The 26,084-nt window shown below is 42.4% G+C and overlaps 1 protein-coding gene across 1 annotated transcript in view; it reads left to right on the forward strand.

Annotated features, from left to right (window-relative positions):
* The window catches only part of MUC13 (mucin 13, cell surface associated), a 35,966-nt gene extending 10,700 nt beyond the window's left edge, over positions 1–25,266 (forward strand). Inside the window, exons 2-12 of the mRNA XM_075069832.1 lie at positions 5,756–5,791; positions 7,121–7,243; positions 9,062–9,168; positions 11,472–11,530; positions 12,712–12,881; positions 15,744–15,869; positions 17,140–17,254; positions 18,232–18,269; positions 21,361–21,448; positions 23,141–23,375; positions 24,760–25,266. Coding sequence (XP_074925933.1) covers positions 5,756–5,791; positions 7,121–7,243; positions 9,062–9,168; positions 11,472–11,530; positions 12,712–12,881; positions 15,744–15,869; positions 17,140–17,254; positions 18,232–18,269; positions 21,361–21,448; positions 23,141–23,375; positions 24,760–24,810 — 1,148 coding nt within the window. The 3' untranslated portion in view covers positions 24,811–25,266. The remainder of the gene's footprint in view (positions 1–5,755; positions 5,792–7,120; positions 7,244–9,061; positions 9,169–11,471; positions 11,531–12,711; positions 12,882–15,743; positions 15,870–17,139; positions 17,255–18,231; positions 18,270–21,360; positions 21,449–23,140; positions 23,376–24,759) is intronic.
* Positions 25,267–26,084: the final 818 nt, after the last annotated feature.

Raw genomic sequence — 26,084 nt, forward strand, 5'->3', positions numbered from 1 at the left:
ATGATTTAATTGTGAAGACTCAACAGAGTAGCTGATGTCAATTTGGAATTTAGTCAGTTTCTAAAAGGCGTTTAAAGGAAGCTTTCAGATCTTCCGTTTTCTTCACCCTCTAGCAGTGGGACACCCATACAAAGAATGGAGGTGGAACTGATTGTCGAACTCTACAGGGAAACCACTGACACAGGCTAACACAAAGTGTTATCAAATGCCTAAAGTACAGAAACTGACTAAAGAGAAAAAATAGAGTTTTTTCCCTCTAAACTCTCTGTTAAATCCTTTTTGCAAATATGTCACAGCTGTGTCAAGTAAACAGAAGGACTAGGAGTGAAGAGAGGAGTAATATATCTGATGTTTCATAGCATCATGCACAGCTATGGGGGTGCGGAAGAAAAATCATTATTACTGATGGACTAATCATGGGACACTAACATGATTTGCAAAGAGGCTACGGCCCTTTGGAGTCTGCTGTAGCTGCTGCTGAATACATGGTGCTGATAATCTCAGGGTTTGTTCCCTCTGATGCCTCCTAGTGGTTTAAATAAATATATCTTACCCTCACATGATAACGTTTAATGTACATGTTAATATTTGGGACGTTATCATAACCAATGGACAAGAACACCACATCTTCCAAGGAACTTAAAAGTTTCCTGGCCATTCTCTGAGTTAGGGTCAGGGCTGATTTCAATATATATTTACTAGGATGTCATAGCATGGCTTGCATTAAAAGATTTCTTTCTTCTCTTACAGTAGATGCCACTACTCAGGTACCCACTAATACGACAGGTAAACAGGAGGAATGGAACTGATTGAGAAATGTGAAGCTTAAAATCACCATCAAAATATTTTACTATAGAAAATAACTGTAAATAATAAGTAAAACTCACAGTGATTTAATTGTGAAGACCCAACAGAGTAGCTGATGATATTAAAGGGTCTTTGTCAATTTGGAATTTTGTCAGTTTATAGAAGTTCTATAAAAGAAGCTTCAGGTCCTCTCTTTTCGTCCCCTGTAGCAATGAGACATCCATACAAAGAGTTGCCTGGCTCTACAGGGTAAACACTGACACAGGCTAGTCACAAGGTGTTGTCAAATGAAAAAGGCAACAAACTGACTAAATAGAGGAAAAACAGTTTTTTCCTCCAATCGCTCTGTTATTGCCATTTTGCAGATGCAGCAAGTTTATGATGTGGCCCTCTTGTGCATATGCACTACAATAACAGTCTTTGTTACACGATCACTAATATTTTTTCCACAAGATCCTGGCCTCACATTCCCAGAGTAGATCCATCACATGCACTTTGTATCAAGACTGTGTAGTGAATGAGGCTGTTATCTGTAGGACCCACATTTGTTTACCGGCCTCTGTGAGCCTCATTAGAAAGGATGGTTTTGTGGTTCAGATGGTTGAATTAGCCTCCTAGAGAATTGAATTCTATCCCTGCCTCTACCACAGAGTTCTTATGTGATGCTGGTCAAATCCCTTAAACCAAAATTTTTTTACTGGTGTCTGCTAATTGTGTATGCCTTATTTTATAGGTCACATTTGCAGAAATGCACTCACCTGCCGGATCCAGGGGACACTCACCTCAGGCAGCTCCCTGCAAGCGGCGACCTGTCCCAGCTACTCCTAGGTGGAGGCATGGCAGGCAGCTCTGCGCACTGCCTCCCCCCACAGGTGCCGCCTTCACAGCTCCCAATGGCTTCAGTTCCTGGCCGATGAGAGCTGCAGAGCCAGCACTTGGGGTGGGGTGGGGGCAGTGCGCAGAGCCACCTGCCGCACCTCCACGTAGGAGTAGCTGGGACAGGTTGCCGCTTGCAGGGAGCCGCCTGAGATGAGCACCCCCAGATCTGGCACCCCAAGCCTCCTCCCACCTCCAAAATCCCTCTCAGAGCCCGCATCCCACACCCCGTCCCACACCCCAACCCCACACTCCCTCCCAGAATTTGTGCCCCACAGCGTATCCCACACCTCAGCCTCCAGCCCTGCAACCCTCCTGCACTCAAACTCCCTCTCTCTTAGATAACTGGCATTTTTCATATACCGGCACCCCCTCATTCCGCCAACATGCTGGATAAAACAGCTTTTACTGTGTGTATGTGTGTGTGTATATACACACACATACAGACACACATTATGAAGAGTCCACACCATAGAGAGTGAATTTTAACATTAGTCCTGGCTTTAATTCATGCTAATATCCCCGATGGTTTTGGTAATCCATGTCTAAAATTTGATTTGCACGCTACCAGTGGTAACATTAACATAACAAACCGACAAGGACATCACATCTCCAGTTGCTAAAAAGTTAGAACTCCCAACAGCAGGGGTGAAAGTGAGCCGGTACGGGCCGGTACTTCATACTGGTCAGAACCCGCACCGGCCCATACCCAGCCCACATTAAAGTGCTACTGCGGCAGCGCTTTAACGTCCTTGCCCCTTTTGCCTCCCCTGGGGGGGCATGCCAGTAGGGTCTGTACTGGCAGGCCGCTGACGTGGGGGCAGGAACAGGTAGCAACGTTAAAGCCCTGGTCCTTTGCTGCGACAGGGCTTTAATGTTGCTGCCCCTTCCCCGCATTGGCGGCCTGCTGGTAGAGCTGCCCACAGAGGTGACAAAACGGGCAGGGACATTAAAGTGCTGCCGTGGCAGTGCTTGAAGGATAGTCCTTTGCTGTGGCAGCGCATTAATGTTGGTGCGCTCCCCCACCCCCATTGGCAGGGCCACTGATAGGGGGAGGGAGCGGGTAGGGTGACCAGACAGCAAGTGTGAAAAATCAGGACGGGGATTGGGGGATAATAGGCACCTGTATAAGAAAAAGACTCCAAAATTGGGACCGTCCCTATAAAATTGGGACATCTGGTCACCTGGGGGGGGGGGCAGTGGCACAGCAACATTAAAGTTGCCATGGCAAAGGACCCTGCAGCGCTTTAACATCCCTGCCCATTTTGCCCGCTCACCCTGGCCGCTGATGGGCGGGGGCGGGCAAAGAGAGTAACTGCCCTGGGGCCGGCAATTTAAAAGGGCCTAGAGTTCCGGACACCACTGCTGTTGTAGTTTAAATCAACACGGGAGCCCCTGGCAGCTTGGGCCAAGGGCAGACTGGGGGATACTAATTGTAGATAAGAAACAATAGTGCCATTAATGTAACTGTGCTAAGCTAATACCAATAGCTGGTGATATTAGAAGAGTATTGGTTACATAATGGAGCGTCGATTTCAAATATAAATTTAAAATAGTTTCAAGTACACTTGCCCCTGACAGTTTTTATGGTTTTACAATCGCATTTTCCTAGATGTTTTCTCTCCCCTGCTGCTGTGAAAGACTCACACAGAAACAAAGAGGGGAAACTGAAGCATTTACTGGTTATATCAGCGAAACAGCGAAAATAACTATATACAAAGTGCAGCCCCAAGTGAACAAACCAAAACAAGAACTGAAAAAAAATGTATATTTTCCCCCTCTGCTCCTCCTCATCATCATCAGTGTAAGCGCAGTGTGCCCAGCCAGTTGATAGCATTGTCACCAGCCTGGTGAAGAGCCAGTAGCCCCCGTCAAAGTAAGTCAGCAGGCAGTTGTCAAGGATATGTGACATAGTCTGAAGTTGACCACATCTCCATAGTGGGCCATTAGAAAAACCCCATTTAAAGAGATTGGCTACACAATTGCCCTGTCCTGTTTGGAACCAAGTCAGGGATAGCCACAGGTGCCATGGCAACTGAAAACCTGGTGGACAGATGGTTCAGTTGGTGATGAGAATGTGATTGATGGTGGTTGTTACTGACACTCATCACACCAAGCGAATTCCCTCATCATATGGCATAAGAGACCATAAAGGGCATCTAGAAGACAGGCGAACTGGAGGGTGGTTGAAGAGGTCTGAATACAGAGGCAAGTTTTCATGGATCTTGGCCAGGAGCATGATTAGGGTGACCAGATATCCCGATTTTGTAGGGACAGTCCTGATTTTGGCAGCTTTTTCTTATATAGACACCTATTACCCCTCACCCCTGTCCCAATTTTTCACACTTGCTATCTGGTCACCCTAAGCATGATGGAAGCCCCCTCACAGCGAATATGCTTTGTTAGTAAGTATTGACAGCCGCAGCAACGGAGTTGCACATAAAATGCCGGTAACAATGTGCATCGCTTTGTTAAGCATATATTTACCAGACTGTTCTAGTAGGATTTGCATTTTAAGATTGATTTAATCACTTTTCTACATCACTCTACCATACCTTCCCCTCCTGTGCCAGGCAGAAAGAAATGGAAGGAGTAAGGGGCCAGATTATCAAAAGTATTTGGGTACCTAAAGATGCAGCTAGGCCCCTAGTGGGGTTTTCAGACGTGTAGAGCCTAAATCCCATTGAAATAAAAGCATTTTTAAAAATCCCGTCAGGCATCTATAGGCAGCTAAACTCTTTGTAAATCTGGAGCAGAGAGTTTACCTGGTGCCTAGGCTACATACTGGTGCCCTTTTTCAGAGGTGAATTCATCCTTTGTGCTGACACGCTAGGTTTTGTTCCCACCAACTAATCCTGGTGGTTTCCTATTCAGCCTATATGAAATTACACTTATTTTCCATGGTAACATTTGAAACAGTGATGTGACCACTGGACAAGGCCAGCACAACTCCCAGTTGCTAAGGAGTTAAAATAGCCATGTCATCTAGTTGCCTTTGCAAAGTTCAGACTTGATGGCGTTTATACATTTACCATTTCCTTGTATTCTAAGATTTTGTTTCCTTTTTTCATAGGAACTAACTCTTCCACAGCTCCCCTGATGACAACAAGTAAGCATGGAGAAATGGAAGGGATTGATCACTTAGGGGACTGATTCGAATAGGATGCTATGGGAAAATAATTAGAATTAATAAATAATGATATAATTCTGAGCAGCCAGTTCAGTAGCTAGTAATACTAAAGGGACACTGCTAACTGGGAAGTTAGTAATTTACAAAAAGGAATTCAAAGTTGTTTCAAGTCCTACACCAGACCCTAAGCTCCTCAGCTAAATTCTGGGGTTTTACAATTACATTTTCCTCTCCCTCATTGCCACGTGAGACCCACACAAACAAGAGAGGAAGCAGTGAAACTGACTATGCACAAAGTGTTCCTCTCTCCCTTTGCTGTGGGGAAAACCAACACGGACAATACGGGAAACTAATTAAGACCCCACAAAGACTTATGCACTTGCTTAACTTCAAGCATATGACTAGTCCCACTGCATTTATTTGGGACTATTCATATACTGAAAGTGAAGCAAGTGCGTAACCTGGTTGGCTATACTGAGCAAGAGGTGATACTTACTTGATATAAAGAAATCCACAAATATCTTCCAAACCAGTAAAACTTTAAATTTTTGCTCCCATACTCCACCATGTATACTTGATTATTCCTCCCCACCCCCACCCCCAAAATATAATAGACTAAACCCTCATTGGTGTGATTTGGTGTCGCTCTCACAGTGCAGTTACACTGACTTACTCCAAGGATCAATTTAACCCAATATTTATATGTGTACAATAGGGTAAGTGTCACTTACATGTTAGCACGTTGAAGGTTTACAGCAAATGGACAAGTACCTCACATCTCCCAGCAAACTGAAATATAATAGACTGTAGGCCCAAAACGTGGTGCACAAATGCAGGGGGATTGCATGATAAGTAACGGTAGGATCAGGTCCTGTGTCTATATAAATTTACCAGTATGTTGCAGGGGTGTTTGCATTTTAAGAATTGTTCTATCTGTTTCAGAATTACCCGTTACGACAGCACCCCCAGCTACAACAGGTAAGGAGGGTACCAGGCAGAATGGAATACATGTGAGGTTTGCAGTAAAGCTGCAAAGATACCTGCTCTCTCCTTATTCTAGCAAAACTCCCGTAAGCTTCAATGGGAGTTTTGCTTGTGTAAAGACCGATGGGTTTGGGAGCTTTATCTTTCATGAGTGAATGAAAAAAAACTATTTTCACTCTGAGCAGATATACGTCTTTCTAACAAATGCCTTAGGCCAGCAGAAGGCATTAAGGGCTCATTCCTTCAAGTTGCTGAGCATTCTAGCCCCAGTCCAGCAAATCACTTCTCCGTGTGCTTGAAGTTTAAGCATGTGAATACTCTATTGAAGGTAAGCATGTGTTTATATGCTTTGCTGGATCAGAGCTGAATGGTCTGCACCTGTAAGGATCTAACCTATAGCAATTAGGATTGAAACAAATAAAGACTTTGAGATTATCTTGTGATCTCCAAATACACTCATAGCATGTCTGAATTTGGAGATCACTAGATAATATTCTACTACCAATTAAATACCGTATTACATGTTGAGAACTCTAGACGTACATCAGGTAACTGATATATCTGTGATGTGGTCTTATTATACAGTTGGTTCTCTTATCCACATTGTACTGATGGTGAAATTGAGGCTTGTTTTCCACTAGAAGTTTTTGCATCATTTGTCTAGAGCCAGTGCAGTTCCACAAGTGCTTGTAACGGTGGAAGCACTAGGTTAAGACAGTGACACGATGGTAAAATGTCTGTGCTTGGTGCTGGATGCAAAATGTAAAAAATCCTATGGTACGTACAGCCAATGAGAATAAATACTTTTTCCAAGGGCAAATCCTGAGTCCTTTTTGCCCATGTTTGCTTAGAGAAAAACTTTCAGGTTTAGAATTGATTGCATATCATGATTCATCTGTGGTCTCACTGTTGCATGCTGGGCCAGATCCTCAGCTGCTGTAAACAGGCATAGCTCCATGGAAGTCATGGGGGGGAGGGATAGCTCAATGGTTTGAGCATTGGCCTGCTAAACCCAGTGTGTGAATTCAGTCATTGAGGGGGCCACCTAGAGATCTGGGGCAAAAATCCATACTTGATCCTGCTAGTGAAGTCAGGGGACGGGACTGGACTGGACTTGATAACCTTTCAGTGTCCCTTCCAGTTCTATGAGATAGGTAATATATGCATGTTCTACACCAGCTGAGGATTTGGCCTACTGTCATAAGGAATGTTTAAGTGTTTGAATTTTCCTGAAGCATAAATAGTTCAATAGGAGGAAAATGAAAAGCTTCCATCCTCCTGGTCTAGTGCACTGTTCAGCTGTATCAATATCTTTCCTCTTAGAAGCACCTCTGCCCTGTGCAAATAAACCATGCAATGGCAGTGCTAAGTGTATTAACCTATATCAAGATTATACGTGCCAGTGCCCATACGGATACTACTACACAACATCAGGATGTCAGGAAGGTGAGTTGGGGGTGATCTGTTTTCTTAATTCACTGCACAGACAGTGGTGCATTTTCTATACTCATTCTAATTTTCTCAGTGGAAATATTCATGGTCTGGGCAAGTCTCTTCCACTCTCACCCACACTGAGTAGTACTTTACTCTGCAAATAGTTTCCATTGAGTTGACCTGTTTTATCTCCTGAAACATTATTGAAACAAAAGGATTTAACACACTAGAAAAAATTGCACTTCCACAGTGCTAAGGGTGTGGATTAAATTGTGTGAAAAGCAGACAGAAATCCCAGGGTAAGTAGAAACTAATGTTTATGGCCAAGATTGTAAAAAAGCAGGCACCCAAAATAGGCTTCTAAAAAAATGGCCTGATTTTCCAAACTGGTGAGCACCCACCAAGTCCTGTTGAAGTGGGACTGCATAGGAGCTTCTGGATGCTCAGCATTTGGGGAAATTAGGCCTCTTAGGTGCCAAAGGGCCAGCTTTTCAAAGTTATTTAGGCACCAAGAGATGTATGTTGGCACCAAGTAGGATTTTCAGAAGTGTCTAAGCAGGTTAGGCACCTAACACCCATGATTTCAATCATTAGACACCTTTGGACAACACTGTACCTTTGAAAATCTGCCCCAAAATCCATATGTCATAGAACCATAGGACTGGACGGGACCTTGAGAGGTCATCTAATCTAGTGCCCTGCACTCATGGCAGGACTAAGTATTATCTAGACAATCCCTGACAGGTGTTTGTCTAACCTGCTCTTAAAAATTTCCAATGATGGAGATTCCACAACCTCCCTAGGCAATTTATTCCAGTATTTAACCACCCTGACAGTTGAAGGTTTTTCCTAATGTCCAGACTAAACCTCCCCTGCTGCAAATTAAGCCCATTGCTTCATGTCCTATCATTGTAGAATAAGGTTAATTTTTCTCCCTCCTTCTTGTAACAACCTTTTATGTACTTGAAAAATGTCCCCTGAGTCTTCTCTTCCCTCTCTGTCCTCTCTTCTCCAGATTAAACAAGCCCAGTTTTTTTCAATCCTCCCTCATAGGTCAAGTTTTCTAGACCTTTAATCATTTTTGTTGCTCTTCTCTGGACTTTCTCCAATTTGTCCACATCTTTCCTGAAATGTGGTGCCCAGAACTGGACATAATACTCCAGTTGAGGAGTAATCAGCGTGGAGTAGAGTAGAAGAATTACTTCTCGTATCTTGCTTACAACACTCTTGCTAATACATCCCAGAATGATGTTTGCTTTTTTGGCAACAGTGTTACACTGTTCAATCATATTTAGCTTTTGATCCGCTATCCAGATCATTTTGTATTTTAACCTTCCAAAGCATTTTCAACCTCTCCCAGCTTGGTATTCTCTGCAAACTTTATAAGGGTACTCTCTGTGCCATTATCTAATTCACTGATGAAGATATTGAATAGAACCAGACCCAGAACTGATCCCTGGGGGACCCCATGTCGACACCTAGACACCCATTTATGAAAATCTTGGCTTATGCCATTAAATGCTGTATTACTTAGACATATCCTGTTTTTGTTTGCATTGAGCCACACTCATAGTTTAACATTATTTTAGTAGAAGAACCACGTCAGTTTCTCTTCCCTCCATGCCCACTGATAGCAGGGTTTAGCCCTTTGTTGATAAGAGTTGATTAAGTGAATACTTATCCCTTCTTGTCTCCTCCAATAGAAGAAAATTAACAAATATAGATCCTATGTAGAACTACTTCCCATTTCTAAAACATGGATAACCCAACATTTAACCCTGTTTATTACAAATGCAGTGTAATTAATTAATGTCTGTGCTTTATTTTTAGGAAAAGTATTCCCTGGACAGTTTACAGTGAATGTAACGTATTCCGACAGGATGGCAAATGAAAGCTCTTCAGAGTATGATAAATTATACAAGATCGTCACAGATTTTGTGAGTCATTTAAAAAAATTCTTCCATATATATTTAATCGTGAGATCTGCTTCCTGGAATGAGATATGTGCAGGAAGATATGGGGCCTCAAAGTAGAGTCTTGGTCAGTGTGACTTACACCTTCCTCTACCTCCGTCACGGGACATGCTACGTCAGTCTAGACCCCTTTACATGGCAGCCAAATTCTACCCTCAGATAAGTACACACATCATTCCTACGGAAGTCAGTGGAAGTTGCATGTATGTGTCAGAGATCAGAATTTGCTCCTAATTTGCTTACTAGCTTCCCTTATGAAAAAGTCCTGCAGAACGTAAAACAAACAGACCCTATGACAGAGTGCTATCCCTTTAAGAGCAAGGCAGGTTGGAAGCCCTCTCCAAGGTATTAAATAAAAGTTGGTGCAGGGAATGCAGTCTGGGAGCAGGCTGTGGTGAAATAAGGGCCTAGAAGCAGATAGGAAACTGAGTTTGGCAGTATAGGTTGTGCCTTAAGTATCGTTCTCTTTCTTTCATAGATAAGAAACCAAGATTTGGCCTTGTATACTATAGCTGGCCAACAAATGGGATTTCTGTCCCACAGGAAATTCCAAGTGTGCAAGATTTTGTTTCGTTCCAAATCGGATCAAAACATCAAACTTCAGAATTTCCCATGAAAGGGAAATTCCCATTTAGGAACATATCAATGCTGCTGGCACCTGTCCCAGGTCTCCCTGTCCCTTCCTCCCAGCTGACTTAGGATGGCGGGAAGTGGGAGGGTGAAACCCCCAGACTGGCAACAGAAGGAAGTTTGAGGAGGAGAGGGAACCACCCAGGCTGATAGAAGGGAAAATTCCACTGCTACCTCCATTTTTTTCATTGCCGCTTTCATGGAAATCGACATGTTCCTGCAAAACGTTTACATTTTTTGACAGAACTCAATAAACATGATCCTACTCAGTAATAACTATTTGAACATAATCAGCAAGTTCAAGACAGTAATTCTCAATCATAAGAGTAAAAGCAGGTTACAGTTTTATACAGAAAAAGATATTCCTACCATATGACCATAAGTAAAGGCCAGCATTTTCAGACATGGATGCCTAAAGGTTAGATGTCTAAATATGGATTTAGGCACCAAAATAAGAGTCCTAATTTTTGTTCCATAAGTAGATGAATAGTATGAATGAGGGGAATGTTAAATACCATGTGCATTTGTATAAACATTAACTGAAGTCTTGGAACATCTTTCTTGGGGAAGTGGGATATACTGGGTGATTATACTAGTGTTCTTTAATGACTATGCTGATAGGTTTGCTCATCATAAGAGGCGCTTGTTGGTGCCCCACATGGCACTGATAAGTGAAGCGAAGGGAGATCTTTCCCCCCTGCTAAGAAACCTGTGTGAGGAGGTCTCAGAACAGAAGCCACTATGAGTTGCTCATTGTGGGATTTCCCCTGGGTACTTAAGCCAGGGGGATGGAATCTGTATATGAGTGTATCCGCACACAGACATCCTTGTGCTCAAAGAAGGGGTCTCAGCCACTAAACCTCCTAGATACACATGAATATCTGTGAGGAACAGGAACATCTGTGGGCAGATGTGTCTCCTCATCATCTCCTGGGCTCACTATCCTGCACATGCTCTCTAGCTGTGAACTTCCATTGGACCTGTGCTACCAAGGATTCCTCCATTATCCAGTGCTTCTGGGAAACTTCCCTCTACCCTATTTTAAGTGGTGGGGGGAAAGCTCCAGTGCACACAGTCGGGGGCTGGATGGGGTGAAGAAGGAGGCACGGAAAAGTTACCACTGCTTAAGACTCAACTAACCATTCACCGCTTGCCAAGGGGGCAGAGAGGGAAATGATGTTCATCCTGAACCCACCCCACTGCCTCTGTCCCTGGTCTGCTTCCTCACCATGGATATCAGAGGCCCAAGGATGCCCATCCATAGTTTTGTGGGGAACAGGGTTTTGGTTCCACCGGGGTGGCTTCCTCTCCCCCTCTGTCCAACCTGGATGAGGAAGATCTGTGCACAGAGTCATCTCTTTAAGTGTGGAGCCTGGGAGGATGGTGCCCACTACAATGTCTGTATGTAGTGGTAATTTATTATTATACTCATAATTGTATGGCCCACTCCGGCATTCCTTGCTTAGGCTGAGCTCTCTTAGGAGTCAATAGGAATTTGCCTGGACATGGTGTGAGGAACTCTGGACCTTTAATTTCCCTAACTGGCTCTGAGAGAGATGAACCCCGCAAATTTTCCTTCGCTATTTTGTTCTGTGGTCTTACAAAGGTATAAACCAATTTCATTTTATCTTTCATAGTTCAAAACAACTTTCAAATCTCAGACAGACTATGAAGAGACGATAATTGTGAATATAAAGTAAGCTCCTGTGTATGTGTGTGTGTGTGTGTGTGTGATCTCTCTTTGTGTATATAGCATAGACACAGAACACAGAGCTCACATTGCTTTCTTAGTTTGCCCCAGCTTATATACCCTCAATCTTCATTTAATCAAATGAGATAAGCAATATGAAATGAACTCAGCTAAACGAGGTTTCAGATCAGTGGGGACTTCTTGCTTCTGGGAATGTGGCGCACTTTGGAACATACACATTTTAACATCTGCAGTTTCAGACTCATCCTGTGTGTCGGGTGAGCTGAGACAATACCCTATATACCCCTTGATGCACAGCAGAACTCCCACCAGAAACAATGGGAATTTTGCAAAAATACTAAAAGTAGAATATGGTATCGATGTGGTACATAAATGTTTAGGGCCAGATTCCAAGAATCTTACTTATGCTGAGTAGCACTTTACTCCATGGGTATTCCCACTGATAATAGCCAATGGAGCAAGACAAACATGGCATGAGACTCTGTTCATCATGAATATAGGTATCAGAATCTGGCCCTTAGTAAAGTTACTATTGTATTCAGCAGCATTAAGAGGGAAAAATGTTTTGGGGCACATTTAGGATCACTCTGACTTCAGCCTTTTACTTATTTGTACGTGTACATATGCACTTAACACAATGTGCAAAAATTACTTGGGCAATTGTACACCCATGTTATTTGAAAATCTGGCTCTTGAAAGTGTAATGATGAGTGTTAAGAGTGAAAACCTCATCACAACAAGGACGGAATGCCTCAAGATGTTACTAAGTAAGACAGAGCATCTTAAACCTCTTGGTTACCAGTTGACATGAGATCCTGGTTGGTGCAAATAACCAGTAGTCAGTGAATTTGTGATCTCAGTCTTATTTCTAGTGAGAAAATGACCATTTCATAAAATCCTGTTGCAACTCATTTGACATTCATTGGCTCACTTGTTGGCAGAGCAGAGACTAAAGAATGAGATGTGGAGACTGAATTATGTTTACCCCCTCAAGATGTTATTGCTAGAGAACCAAGAGGCACTGCACAGTGGTATAATTTGTCTGTGGGCAAATCTGCTCGTGCTGCCTAAGATATGCCTGTTTGACTGATTACAAAAATCTGTTGTTAAAGTAAATGTGGTGTTTATGGTACTTTCTACAATTACACTAGATATTTATTTTTCAGACAAAGTTCAGCAAAATCTAAAATACAGAATAAAGCGGGGACCAGTGGAACTAGTGTGACAGTAAGGAACATGTTTAAAGTGACCACACAATTAAACTCTAGCGAAGTTACTAAACTCATAGAAGATGCAATGAAAGTCGATTCCAATTTCAATAGTGATAGCTATGAAGGTAAGTACCGCACTAAGAACAGTGGCTGAGATTTTCCAAGCTGATGAGGACAAAGCGCTTAGAAACATACCCTCTGATAATATTAATGAGTTATGTCTAAATCCCCTAATCTACTTTGAAAACGCAACCATTCATTATAACTTTTTGTCTTTTTGAGACACAGACAATGTTCTATTTGTATTTCGGAATAAAAGAGAAATATTCATTTCCCAAAATGAATGTTTTTCTGAATGTTACAGGTTATGTAGTTAATGGGAGTATTATTATTTATTGTTTGTATTATCACAGCACCTAGTTATGGACCTGGAACCCATTGTACCAGGTGCAGGACAAACACATAATAAAAATACAGTCCCTCCCTTTAGACAGAACAAAAATAAAATAAATATGACTCCTGTGTTTCTGAACATAAGACAATCTCTTACTGGTGAGTGAGGAAGAAACTTCTTTATTGTCTGATTATTCATAATTGTCCAGTAGGGGGTTTCTTACCCTATCCTCTGTAGCATTCATTATTGGTCACATTTAGGCCAGCATCCCTATTTAGATTCATAGGTTCATAGATTCTAGAACTGGAACGGACTTTGAGAGGTCATCGAGTGCAGTCTCCTGCCCTCATGGCAGGACCAAATACTGTCTAGACCATCCCTGATAGACATTTATCTAACCTACTCTTAAATATCTCCAGAGATGGAGATTCCACAACCTCCCTAGGCAATTTATTCCAGTGTTTAACCACCCTGACAGTTAGAAACTTTTTCCTAATATCCAACCTAAACCTCCGTTGCTGCAGTTTAAGCCCATTGCTTCTTGTTCTATCATTAGAGGCTAAGGTGAACAAGTTTTCTCCCTCCTCCTTATGATACCCTTTTAGGAAAATATTTAAGTAAATGCTTAGCTTAAGCATATGCTTAGCTTAAGCATGTGCTTAAGTGTTTTCTTGAATAGGGATGGATTAAGCACATGCTTGAGCTCTTTTCTGAACTGGGGCCACAGTGACCAGGTCCCGGACTAGATGTCTCACCAATGTAATCCAATATGGAAATTCTTATGTTACTAAAACAACCAACGCTTGCAGGAAAAATGCATTAATGCTTAGAGCTGAACATTTTTTGTTATGTTTTGCACTTTCTTTACTATTTCCTGCAAAAGTATCATTAATTAAAAATAACCAGAAGCTAGGACTAGTCAAAAAATGTTGACATTTTTCAAGGAAACACAGGGACAAGATATTTTTTTCTAAAATTTTCATGAAAAATGTTCACATTTTTAACCAGCTCTGGCAAAAATAAAACTTGCACACCAATGCCCTGATCCTGCACTGAGCTCCATGCAAATGGAGACCTGTATACATGCAGAATTTATGGCTCATTTGTATGGATGCCAAATCCTTTTGTCCTTAGCCAGTAAAGCACTAATGCATATGTTTAACTTTAAGCACATGAATAATTCCACTGAGTTCAGTGCGATACTTTTGTGCTTTATTGCCTTGCTAAAACAAAACCTGCATATTTACCCGGTAATACTATTCATATGCTTCAAGTTAAGCATGTGTTTAAGTGCTTTGCTAGATCAAGGTCAGTTCACTGAGCACCTTGCAGGATTAAGCCTATAGTTAGGAACTGAGATGAATCTTTTGTTGAAAATTTGGGGGAGGGCTCAGAGGCTGATCTAGCATGTGACTCAATTTTGCCTGAATTACAATAGATTTGAACTCCTTGTGAGTCATGGTGGATTAAGATTACCCTGTAAAACTGAATCTTTAAAATTTACAACTCAGTCATTTCTATTTATAGTTCATTATTAAATAATTTAAGAATCCTAATTATCTTCTCAAAAAGATCCTATCAGTGCTGTAGCGGCAAGTTTGATTTACGAAGTTTGAGTCTGACAGAATATTTTATGCTAGTCATTTTTTTGAGGCTGTAACATTCTAAATGGAAAAATTAAACTAAGATGTAAATAGTGCATTATTAGTGCCATTTACTCATTTTTCATCACTTACAGCTGTGCAAACCAAACAACGCCATAGTTTTTGAAACCAACTTTAAACAAAATCCTGAGAGATTTATTTTCAGAGTATCATTTTGAGGTTTATTTTCCTGAATCAATTTTAAATAATATAGAAATATAGAAATGGCTATGCTAGTTCAGACAATCAGGTGAACCTAGTGCAGCATCCTGTCTCTGCGTGGTCAGTACTAAATGCCTCAGAAAAAGATAGAAGAAACTCCATAGTGGAAATTACTGAATAACCTGTGCAAAGGGGAAATTTCTTCTAACCCCAATCAATTATAGAGCTCCTCCCCTAGTCTGAGCTCCTATCCCAATTCAAGTTATATATAAGTTGAACATTGTATGACATATTAAATATAAGCCCAGATCCTGCAAATATTTACATGTATGCTCAGCTTTACATCCATCAATAGTCTCCACTAAAGAGCAACTCCTTGTATGGGAGGGCAGGGAGTGGAATGTGTTTTTTTAAATGGGGTTAAGGGAAGAAATTTTCACAAGAGCTCGTTGTTAAAGTATTTGGTAGAACATCACTCTTTCTGGATGGCATTGGGGAAGGTTAGGCTACTGGGAGGCAGATCAGGCCAGTTGTAGGCAGGGAGAAATGAGAGATCAGTACCTGTGATGGGAATGGTTCAGTTGTTGGGAAGGCTGTCAATACTGAAAGGGTTAATTCAAGGTGACGGGGGTATTTGTACCCTACATATACCTTAAAACTGAATTCAGAAATACTAACTATACAATACATAGGTTATTAAGTAGGCACACTGCTTCATATTAAAGGCTATTGCTAACTATAGATTTAACTTTATGATCAGTCTTTGAAATACTTAATTTTGTTTTTAGCACTTTCACAATGTGCCATTTATGGCTGTGATGAGGCAACTACTACTTGCCAGGACACTGATGGAGTAACGTGTGAATGTAAATCAGGATTTTCTAAGAAGGACCCAGAAGACAAAAGCTGTTCAGGTGAGAGCTTTGTGACCATTATAAGCTCTTATAATGGGTTGTGCTTTCCCCTCCCCACCTTCATTCCTCTTTCATCACACTCTGTCAGCACCATTTGAAAAAAAAAGGAATTTTCTCAGGTGCTGAGCATCTGCAGCTCTGAAAATTGGGCACTGCAGCCCTGATGAAACAGTGGCCTTAAGCATGTGCTTAACTTTAATCACATGAGTAATTCCATTCCAATTTAGCAAAGCTCTTAAGCACATGAGTAATTTAAAACATATGATTATTGTGATTGAAATCACAGTATTGGCAGCACATAGCCAGCTGAGTATTGGGTAGACAATCTACTAGCCTTGCAAACAGTTCAGGAGTCAATCCACCATGACTGCTGGGCTTGAAAGAATCTGGAGCCTGACCATGCATACCAGTGGTTTACAAATAGCAGGTCTTTGTCATTTGACAGGACCTATTGAATAAAATATTGTCTCTTACCAGCATGCCTGTGGGACTCAGTATTATTATTTTCCCTGACAGTTTGCAGATTTTCTTGGGGCCTATGGTCCTCCTCAAACTGAGATTTGCCCATTGCCTCACCACAACCCAGAGCTAGCCAGCAGTCCATCTACCCCTAATCCTCTTTCTAGGATTCAGCTGCCCTGCTGCCTGCTGGGCTTTAGGGGTTGTATCGTGACAGTGCCGCACACGACAGCATTGCCAACCCTAAGCATTCAAAAATCATGAGGAGATTTCAGAAAATAAAGAATTTGGGGGTTCTTATTAGCCTTTTGATTTTGGAGCCTTTACCAGATATTCAGTTCATGTTTTTCAAGCCTTTCTCCATAATCACGAGTGCTAGAAACATGCTTTATCAGCTGAGATTTCTCACATAATTAACTGATTCCAAGAGCTGAGGCTTTAAGGAAGACACTAACTCTTGCAAAAATTCATGATAAAATCGCAAGAGTTGGCAAGGCTGCAGACTGGTAGGAACCAAGCAATAATACTTTTTCTTCTGTTATTGTGCCTATATTTACGTTTCCTTTCTGTGTGTGTATTTCTATTTAAAGATCATTCTGTAGCCCTTAAACACATAACAAAGTACAGAGGAGAATCAGAATTCTGTGAGTTTATAAAGGGACAGGAAAAACCATGTGTGTTTTGCCACCTTCTTCTGTGTTAACTAAAAATGTGAATATTTGCATATTGAAGTATTAAGCCTCTATATCAGAATATCCATTTTCAGACTTTCTTTAAAACAACTCTCTTTTTTTTCCCATTGAAAATGTAGGTTGTGATAACACATGTTCTGAAGAAAAGCACATGCATTGTGTTATAGATAGTAACAATGTCCCAGTTTGCCAGTGTCTTCCTAATTTCCAAAAAAAAGATGGAAACTGCGTGGAGTGAGTACTCAGCTACTTCCTTTGTTCTATCAAGATAAGGGGCAACACGGTATTTAAAACAGGATGGAGTTGACAGTATTGCTTTTAGAACCACAGTCCTAAATTGGACAAATTAAATGACATTAAGTAAGCAACAAAGACTGAGCTATACTGCTTCAAATTCATGGCAGAACTTCCATTGAGGTCCAGGGGAAGCACATGTGCTGACCAGTATAAGTCCTGTGGTATTTTGCTTGGGTTTCCCTCCAGAGGTGCTTCCTCCAGGATGGGGTTAAAACTCATTACTGGAGTAGTGTAGGGAAACTATGCTACTACCCAGGCTGTACCTCTGGATAAACAGAGAACTTCTTCATTCTCTGTCAATTCGGCTGTTCCTATGACTGTTACATTCACCAGCAAAATTAATGCTGACACTAGCATAAGTTTTATTTCAAAATGGCAACATTGGGATGAAAAGTGAGGCACTGTCAGCAGTCAGATGCCCAAGAAAGACTATGACTCACAAAGACCAAGTTTTTCAGAAGTGACTAGTGACTCAGTGCCTCCATTTTTGGGCATCCATCTTGAAACACCTACGGAGTCTTGATTTTCATAGACGGGTGCTCAGCACGTTCTGAAAATCAGCTTCTTTTAAGGTTTATCAAGTTGGGCACTTCAAAAATTGAGACATCCAAAATCACTAGTCATGAGGGTTGGACTAGATGACTTCCTTAGGTCTCTTCCAACCCTAATTGTCTATGATTCTATGTCTGAAAATCTTGGTCAAAGAAATTTTAGTTTAAAAAGGAAATTGGTGTTTCTCAACTGTTTCTTCTCACCCAAATCATCACAGAGAAACTACACAGATATAGAGATAAGATGACAAATATGAAACCCAACAATAAGAGAAGATGGTGATGGGTGGGAGTGTTCCATTGTTTCATGACCATCTACTGAATAGCATGAACTCAGTTTCCATTTCTTTTATTATCGTTTAGGTGTGATGTGGGCTACTCTGGAGTAAACTGTAGCAACAGTGAGTACAAGAGTTTTTGATGTTTACTTATGGGAAAGATTTCCAGCAGTGTTTTACTTGCAGAGCAGACCCTGCAATAGTAGAGTGAGCATTAGTAGCATATGAAGATGTAAACACACCATGTTAACAACGACAAAAAGTTAGAGAAGGATGAGTTAAAAAGCATGAGCCCTGTAGCCATGTGGAGAGAAGCATCAGAGACTTTAAGGCCAGAAGAAAATATTAGATCAGTGGTTCCAAAACTTGTTCCGCCGCTTGTTCAGGGAAAGCCCCTGGCGGGCCAGGCCGGTTTGTTTACCTGCCGTGTCCGCAGATTCAGCCGATCATGGCTCCCAGTGGCCGCGGTTTGCTGCTCCAGGCCAATGGGGGCTGTGGGAAGTGGCGCGGTCTGAGGGACATACTGGCCACCACTTCCGGCAGCTCCCATTGGCCTGGAGCAGCGAACTGCGGCCACTGGGAGCCGCGATCGGCTGGACCTGCGGACGCGGCAGGTAAACAAACTGGCCTGGCCTACCAGGAGCTTTCCTTGCACAAGCAGTGGAACAAGTTTGGGAACCACTGCATTAGATGATCTAGTTTGACCTCCTTGTGTCCATAGAACACAGGCTATCAAATTCCATCCAATTACACCCTATGTTGAGCCCAATAACTTGTGTTTGGCTAAAGCACGTCTTTCAGAAAACCATCCAGTCTTGTTCTGAAGACATCAAGAGATGGAAAATCCACCACTTCCCTTGGTAGTTAATTTGTTCCAGTGGTTATTCATCCTTCATGCCTTATTTCTAATTTGAATTTGTGTAGCTTTAACTTCATCCACTGGTTCTCGTCATACCTTTCTCTGCTACATTAAAATGCTATTTAATGCCCCATATTTTCTCCTCAGGAAGGTATTTATACACTATGATTAAGTCACCTCTTGATCTTCTTTTTGATAGCTGAACAGATTGAGCTCCTTCATTCTTGTGGATTTTATCTGCAAACTCTCCAATTTTTCAACATCTTACAGGATAGGAAAATATTGTTGTGAGAGAAATGTCCCCCTTGTCCCTCTCGGGTTGTGGCTACAGTATCATCCTGTGTAGAGAGAAGTTTGCTGAAGAATTGACACTTATGACTGTTTAATCACTGCGACTGGCTGGGGTCTAATTCAGTGCAGGGTGCATTTGTGTGTGAATGTTTCAACTCCTCTTACCCCCACTGTATTCTTACACAGGTTAAACATATACCAATTTATGTATTCACCTCTAAGACCTCAAAACCTTTGCATGTTTGGCCTGAAAGTTTAGGGAAATGGCTAATAATAGTTTTAACACAGCACAGAAAAGCTGGCCAGGCAAAAGCACATTGTTATAAGAGGAAGAAATATTTGACCTCATTGAATGCTCTGCATGTATTTTGTTAAGAAGGCTTTTGGGTTCTTTCTTCTAATGCCTCTTCTAAAACGATTAAGAAAACCGATTGCTTAAAATACGCACAAATGCAAAAGCAAGGTTATGAATTTAAAGACAGTCTTGGGAAATTCTAACAATAAAATTTAGAGGGCAACATCAACTCACCCACATACCATATGGAGTCTACCAAAGATACACGTTTAACAGACTAACTCATGACCCAAAATGCTACAGCACTACTAGTATTAAAGGTTGTGTGGGCCAAGTGACAGTCTCCACCATACCCCTTCCCCTTCTCCCCACTATCTTCAGAGTAAACATTTAGAGACACTTTGTATCCTCATTGCCTGCAGTGTAGCTGCACAGAGCTAAGTGATCGCAAGGATGTGGAATCCAGGTCACTCTCTGAGGACAGATCTCCACTACCGCTTAAGTCGATCTAACGTATGTCACTCAAGGGTTGAAAAAAACCACCTTCCTGAGCAATGCAAGTTACAGTGACCTAAGCACTGTTCACACCGTCAGTATGTCGGCAGGAGACGCTCTCCCGCTGACATAGCTTCCGCCACTCACGGAGATGGAGTAATTATGCCGACAGGAGAGTGCTTTTCCATCGACATAGAGTGTCTTCACCAGATACACTACAGGGGCCCTGCTGCACCGATGTAGCACTTCTAGGGTAGATCTGCCCTTATTTGTGTTGACTCTGCAGGAGTAAAGAGCAATAAAAAGTTATTTTACTCACCAAAGTTAGCAAATAAGTTTTTGGTTACTCTATCTTAAAGCAGAAACTGAAGCTGCAGCATTATGGAGTTGTGCAAATGTATTTTGCTTAAATCCATGTGGTTAAACTCCTCCACGCTGTAGATGCAGAAAAACCATAGCTGCAGTACTATGGCATCGGGCAGGTGGTTTTTATTATTCCACAGTGCTTCAGGCAATTACACAACTAAAAGCATCAGAAAAATGTCATCCTAAGCAAGTGTAAAAGAGAACTTCCCTACTGAAATTTCCTCCCCAGATTGATCAAGGCAATGATTCTTGACGGAGGAGTTTATAGTGTCTTCAGAAACTTTAATCTACACAGTAGCCCTATGAGGTCAAGAAGTGGTATGAGCCCCATTTTATAGAAAGACCGTTGAGGCAGAGTGTGTTTAAATGATTTGCCCAAGGTCATATAAGAAGTCTGTAACAGAGCTGGGAATTAAACCCAGGCCTTCTGGTTCATACTTGCACCCATCTGTCCTCCCCTGTGAAGAGATAAAAATGTAAAAGTTCAGAGTAGACATAGTTGGAACTTTCTTTCATGCCCCCCACCCCAAAACAATTGAATGAAAACAATTTTTAATGATTTGTAATGATTTTTTGGGTGGGGAGGTAGGTGACGGCTGTAGAAAAATGGAGGGTTTTTTGTTTTATTTTCACAAACAAAATTTGGAAGATTCACAGCGGATATAAGGGGTTACAGTTCTCCCTGCGCTTTAGCTCAAACTATAGCAGCTTTTAGCTCTAGAGCAGAGTGGTTCAATCCATGATGGTGGCCATGTCATAAGCACTGCCCCAAGAGTAATAGCCTGAAAGACAGATATGTTTTGATGGTGCAGAATCTATTTTACTCCAAAATATATTCCTGTTGTAGTATATTAGAGGTTCCCTTGTATACCGTCTTTGCTATGAATTTTTAATCTCTCTCTTTTCAGATTCCTTGTTGATCCTTATCATTGTGGCTGCCCTGTGTGGGGCTCTTATCCTGGGCTTAATTGTAGGACTCATTTTCACTTCACTGAGGTACAAATAGTTGCTTGCTAGGCACTTGAACACAAGGGAGATTGCTAAGCTCTATGAAATGGGCTAGTTTCTAAAAGAGGGGCCAGATATTTAAAGCTGCCAATGCAATTGTCTCTCTATTTGGGACACATCAGTACCACCATTTTGCATGAAAGTTAGGTATTTGTCCCTGTGAACGTGTGCCTCTAATAGTTTGTGTGCTGTCCTGAGAAATGGGTGCTCACGCTGTTGAGAATCTGGCCCCGGGTGTCTGTTTCCAAACTATGGAGATATGGTTGAAATGTACCCCCTCCGGTGGCTTAAAGCCTGTAAATTCATATCTCTGCCCCAACCCACAGCCTGAAGGGAGGTCAGACTCCACCCCTTTAGCCCATGGACAGACTATGGAGCTCAAGTTCCGCACCTCTGTGGCCCTCCTTGGCCACGTGGGTTGCCCCCTGTCCAGGTTTTCCCAGGATCATCCCTTGTTTGAAGTAGCTGTTGTGGGAAATCTGTAAGTCTTCTTGGGACAGTAAAAGTCCCGGGTTTTGTCAGAGAGTTTCTCAGGGATGGGGCAGGGATGAGCCCCAGTGGGCAGCCAGTGCTGGCAGGTGGGAAGCCAATGAGGGTGAGCTCCAGGAGGTGGGACAGGACCGGCTTCAGGGGCAACTTGTGGTTGAGGGACAGGGAGTGGCAAAAACAAGAAAGTTGGTGTGCTGCAGGGCCAGCCTGCCCTTAAGCCAACCCAGCAGGTAGGCGACAGGGGACCAACCCAGGGTGTCCAGCAGCAGGGGCTGGGTCGTGGGCTCAGAGCAGCAGAAGGTGGGGGCATAGCCTAGGTGCTTGAGGCTATAGAAAGAAGCGGGGCTGGGTGGGGCCTGCCTTGGGGGCTGCAGGTCCCTCACCCTGGCCTGGGGACAGAGGGAGGTGGTACCTGCTGCACTGCGCCCTGGCATGACAGTGGGGTAGCTGGGTCTCTGGCATGTAACTAATAGGTATGTTGCAGTTTTCTGTACCTCAGAGGTGTCAACCCCATCAGCCACTACTCCAGGCTACGGGCTGGAATGGCAACAGCTGTCTCTGCGTCTTTTGTGTGAGGTTCCCAGCCACTAGATCTGCATAAGCTTAGACCCAGTGGCCCCTTTCTCCGCCCAGTTCCAATGCTCCCCTGTGCACTGGCCTATTCTGAATTGCCCTGGAGCCTATGATCCGGCCAAGCAGGAGGTATGGAGGCCACTCAGGCATAGTCACTCTACCCTTGCCCACTCCTGGAGGAATACAATGTGGCATTTGCAGAGTGGAGGACTTTGACTGCATGTATGAAAGTAACTTTTGTAATGGGTATAAATTAACATACCAGTTTCTTGTTTGCATATACAGTTACAAGTGCAACTAGTGTTGTGTCAGGGAGAATTCCCTCGTCCCATGAAAATATAGAAAGGAGTTTCTCTGATCTCAGCCCCTCCTGGCCCCTTAAGCCATATTTGTAATAAGAAGTTTTGGGGCTTGCGTTATAAACTGCGCTGCCTGGCCTTTGTAACAAGTGATGTTGTAGCACACAACCCATGCACCAATAATTACTCTCATTGCATATTTCAAAAAGGGGGATGAGAGAGTGTGAAAAATAAGGAAGGAGTGGGAGAGAGGTCAGATGGATCAAGATATATCTAAAAATTTATGCTTTGGAAAAGATGTTTTTCTTCTTCATTAAAGAGCAAATAAAAGGCAAAGAAATCCAGAGAAGAGGCATTTGCTGACAGAGGACTATTTAAATAAAAGAGACACACTTGAACATGTTTCTGCCATCAACTCTGCTGCAAATGACAAAATCTTTCCCATAATCCGGACTAGCAATGCTGCTCAAGTGAACCGAGGGTTTGAGATGAGCAGCCCTTATGAGATGACACCACCAACGAGACTTCCTGAGAGGGATTATGATGAGGAGGAGGTAGGTGATTCATACATGACTAAGAGAATGGTATATTTTAACCCTAGTAATGCAGGGAAAGTGTGAGATCCTCACCTCTACTCCAGTCCCTTTATAGTGGGTAAAAGGGATGGAGTGGTGGATCTGAAAACCTTGATCAAGCCCTGGGAACATACCCCTATCACAGGAGCTGGCGAAGACAGCTCTAGGCTGCCTTCTGAGGACCCCCTTAAAATCCCCGGTGCCTTTGTGCTGTGGGTAGAGCTGCAGGGATCGGAAAGGGTGTCGGGGGAAGGGGAGGGCACAGCATGCAGTGATGCTGCCCAGGAAGGCTGCTGAAACTTAGACAAGCTCTCAGAACTGTCTAATTTATACTGGGGACTCCAGCCCCCCAGAGCAACGGAGGATTTGGAGGGCACAAAGGGGGCTTAAAGGGCCGTAAGAGGCATCGCAGAGAACCTCACCCATTGCTTTAACACTGCATAAGGGAACCCAACAAGCATAGATGTATTATGCTACAAGGTGTTCTCTGACACGCTGGGATGCACTGCCTGGATTTTATTCAGAAGCATTTTGGCTCGTTATACTCAGCAGTAGAACTGCTGTGCACCATAGTGTGGCAGTTTTAAACACATGAAGAACATAGCAATCAATAAAAGTCATGTGCTGTATCCTCCATGTGCCCCGTAAATAACTCATTGATAGTACAGGCAAATGTGTAATTTCAGAGTCTCTATGCTTTGTGTGTCATTTTCCTCCCTTCCTGCCCCCACTCCCCACCCACCCAATAACTTGTATTGAATGTTAATTTTCCCAGGCTTTAGATTTTTTCCATCAGATTCAATTTCATTTGGAGCCTTGCAATCCTTGAACATTTACGTACACACACACACACACACACACACACGAGACTGGGAGTTTTGTCCAGATACAGAGTGCAGAATTGGACCTTGAATATTCAAAGCCTTTTTTTAAAGTATTTTAGATCAACCTCAGTGAGGCCCTGATGCAGCAAACTGCCCCTATTTAGTAAAGAACTTGCACAAGGGCTTTAATTTTAAGCACATGCTTGTGCTGAATTGAGGCCTTCTCCCTGAATCTGAGAAACATGGTAAGTTTTATGTTGTGTAATATACAAAAACTGCTGATAAAAGTATCTGATTACTTCAGGTAACAATCACTTGATCTGATTTAGCCAAATAGTGATTTTGTCAGACTTTCCTAGCTTATCAAGAATATTAACTTTTCACTTACCTTGAAAACTTATCTTGAAAAGTAATTGCCCCAAAACTCTCTGTTTTCCATCAAAGCTCAGGTTAGGCTGAGGAAGGGCTACTTCCGTAGATCCAAAGAACACTGAACTGTATTTTCTATCCCATCAACATGTTCATATTGCTTTTTCTAGTATGAAATATCACCAAAGGGGGATGGCTTCAGACTGCAGCGTAGATACTGACTTTAAGCAGAACAAAAGATCGGCAGCTTGAAGAGATATGACAGCCATGACAACAGACCACGGTAGATGGGTTCTGTGATTTCATAATCTGGCAGAGGATTTCGGTTGGGTGGCAATTAGAATGCTTAAAATGACTACAAATTCCGCAGACGACTTTTTAAATGAAGACAACAATCTGAAGGAGACCGCTGTGTAACTAATCTGCTTAAAATAAGTGAAAATTAAAATGGGGACGAGATGTATTTAAGGATCCTATGGGCTTGTCCATCACAGATTTTGTCTGCACAAGGTTTTTTCAGGAAGCCTGCCACCAATGCAGCTCTAGCAGTGGCAGCAGTGGTGGGAGAGCTAGCATGTACAGGGCACCAGCATTTTAACCACCGTTTTTGTCTAACCCTGTTCAGAGAAGGTCCAGATGATGACAGCCATCTGAGCTGGACTGCACCACAACTCTTGCCATTGCTACCATGGGCAAAGATGTGTTAACATCATGGAAAACTGCCACACACAAAAAGTAGTGTAAGTCCACGGAGCAGTTTCCCAGATTTCATGCTGCTTTGGGTTCCAAATAGGTAGCGCTGTGTTGGGAACAGTCTAACTGACGAGCTCCATTCTCAGCTGGAGCCCCCAAGTGTTACTATAAAACAAACAATAAAAGATCTGGTTTCAGCTTCCAGCTCTTGCTTGCCACAGCCCCTTCAGTTCCGTGAGACCCAGATCGAGGCCAGAGTCTGGTGTCCAGAGCAAGGGCTTTAGTTTGAATCCATTTACACTTCCCTACCTCTTACAATGGCAGGGCCATACAATGGCAGGGCCAAAGCTACAGGTTCCCATCACATGCAGTTTGTGATCACTTCTCTGGACCTCAGGCTGGCATAATGCATATTTCTACTAAGCTTCCTGAAAAGAATTGTTACTTGGCTTTTTCCTCCTCATTATTTTTAGTGTGTCATGCAATTTCACTGTCTTTTTACATTCAGTAAATCTTTTTAAAAATGATACCTAGTGCATATTTTACTGTGTAATTTATCATATAATTAATGACTCTAGTGATTTACGCTAGCATTTCAAACTCTGTATATATATATATATTTAAATAGGTTAGGTGCCTATAAAGTATAATTTAATCTAATTACAATGTTATGGTTTGTGATTTGTGTTCTTGGGACATACAAATTAACTTGTGTTCTATTAAACACAGCACATGCTTAATAAACTTTCATATAATGCTGTTCAGAGAGATGTGGGGTTCCCCTGCACACGTCAGAACTGTC

The sequence above is a fragment of the Chelonoidis abingdonii genome, chromosome 10 (assembly GCF_003597395.2).
Source record: "Chelonoidis abingdonii isolate Lonesome George chromosome 10, CheloAbing_2.0, whole genome shotgun sequence".
Classification (NCBI taxonomy): domain Eukaryota; kingdom Metazoa; phylum Chordata; order Testudines; family Testudinidae; genus Chelonoidis; species Chelonoidis abingdonii.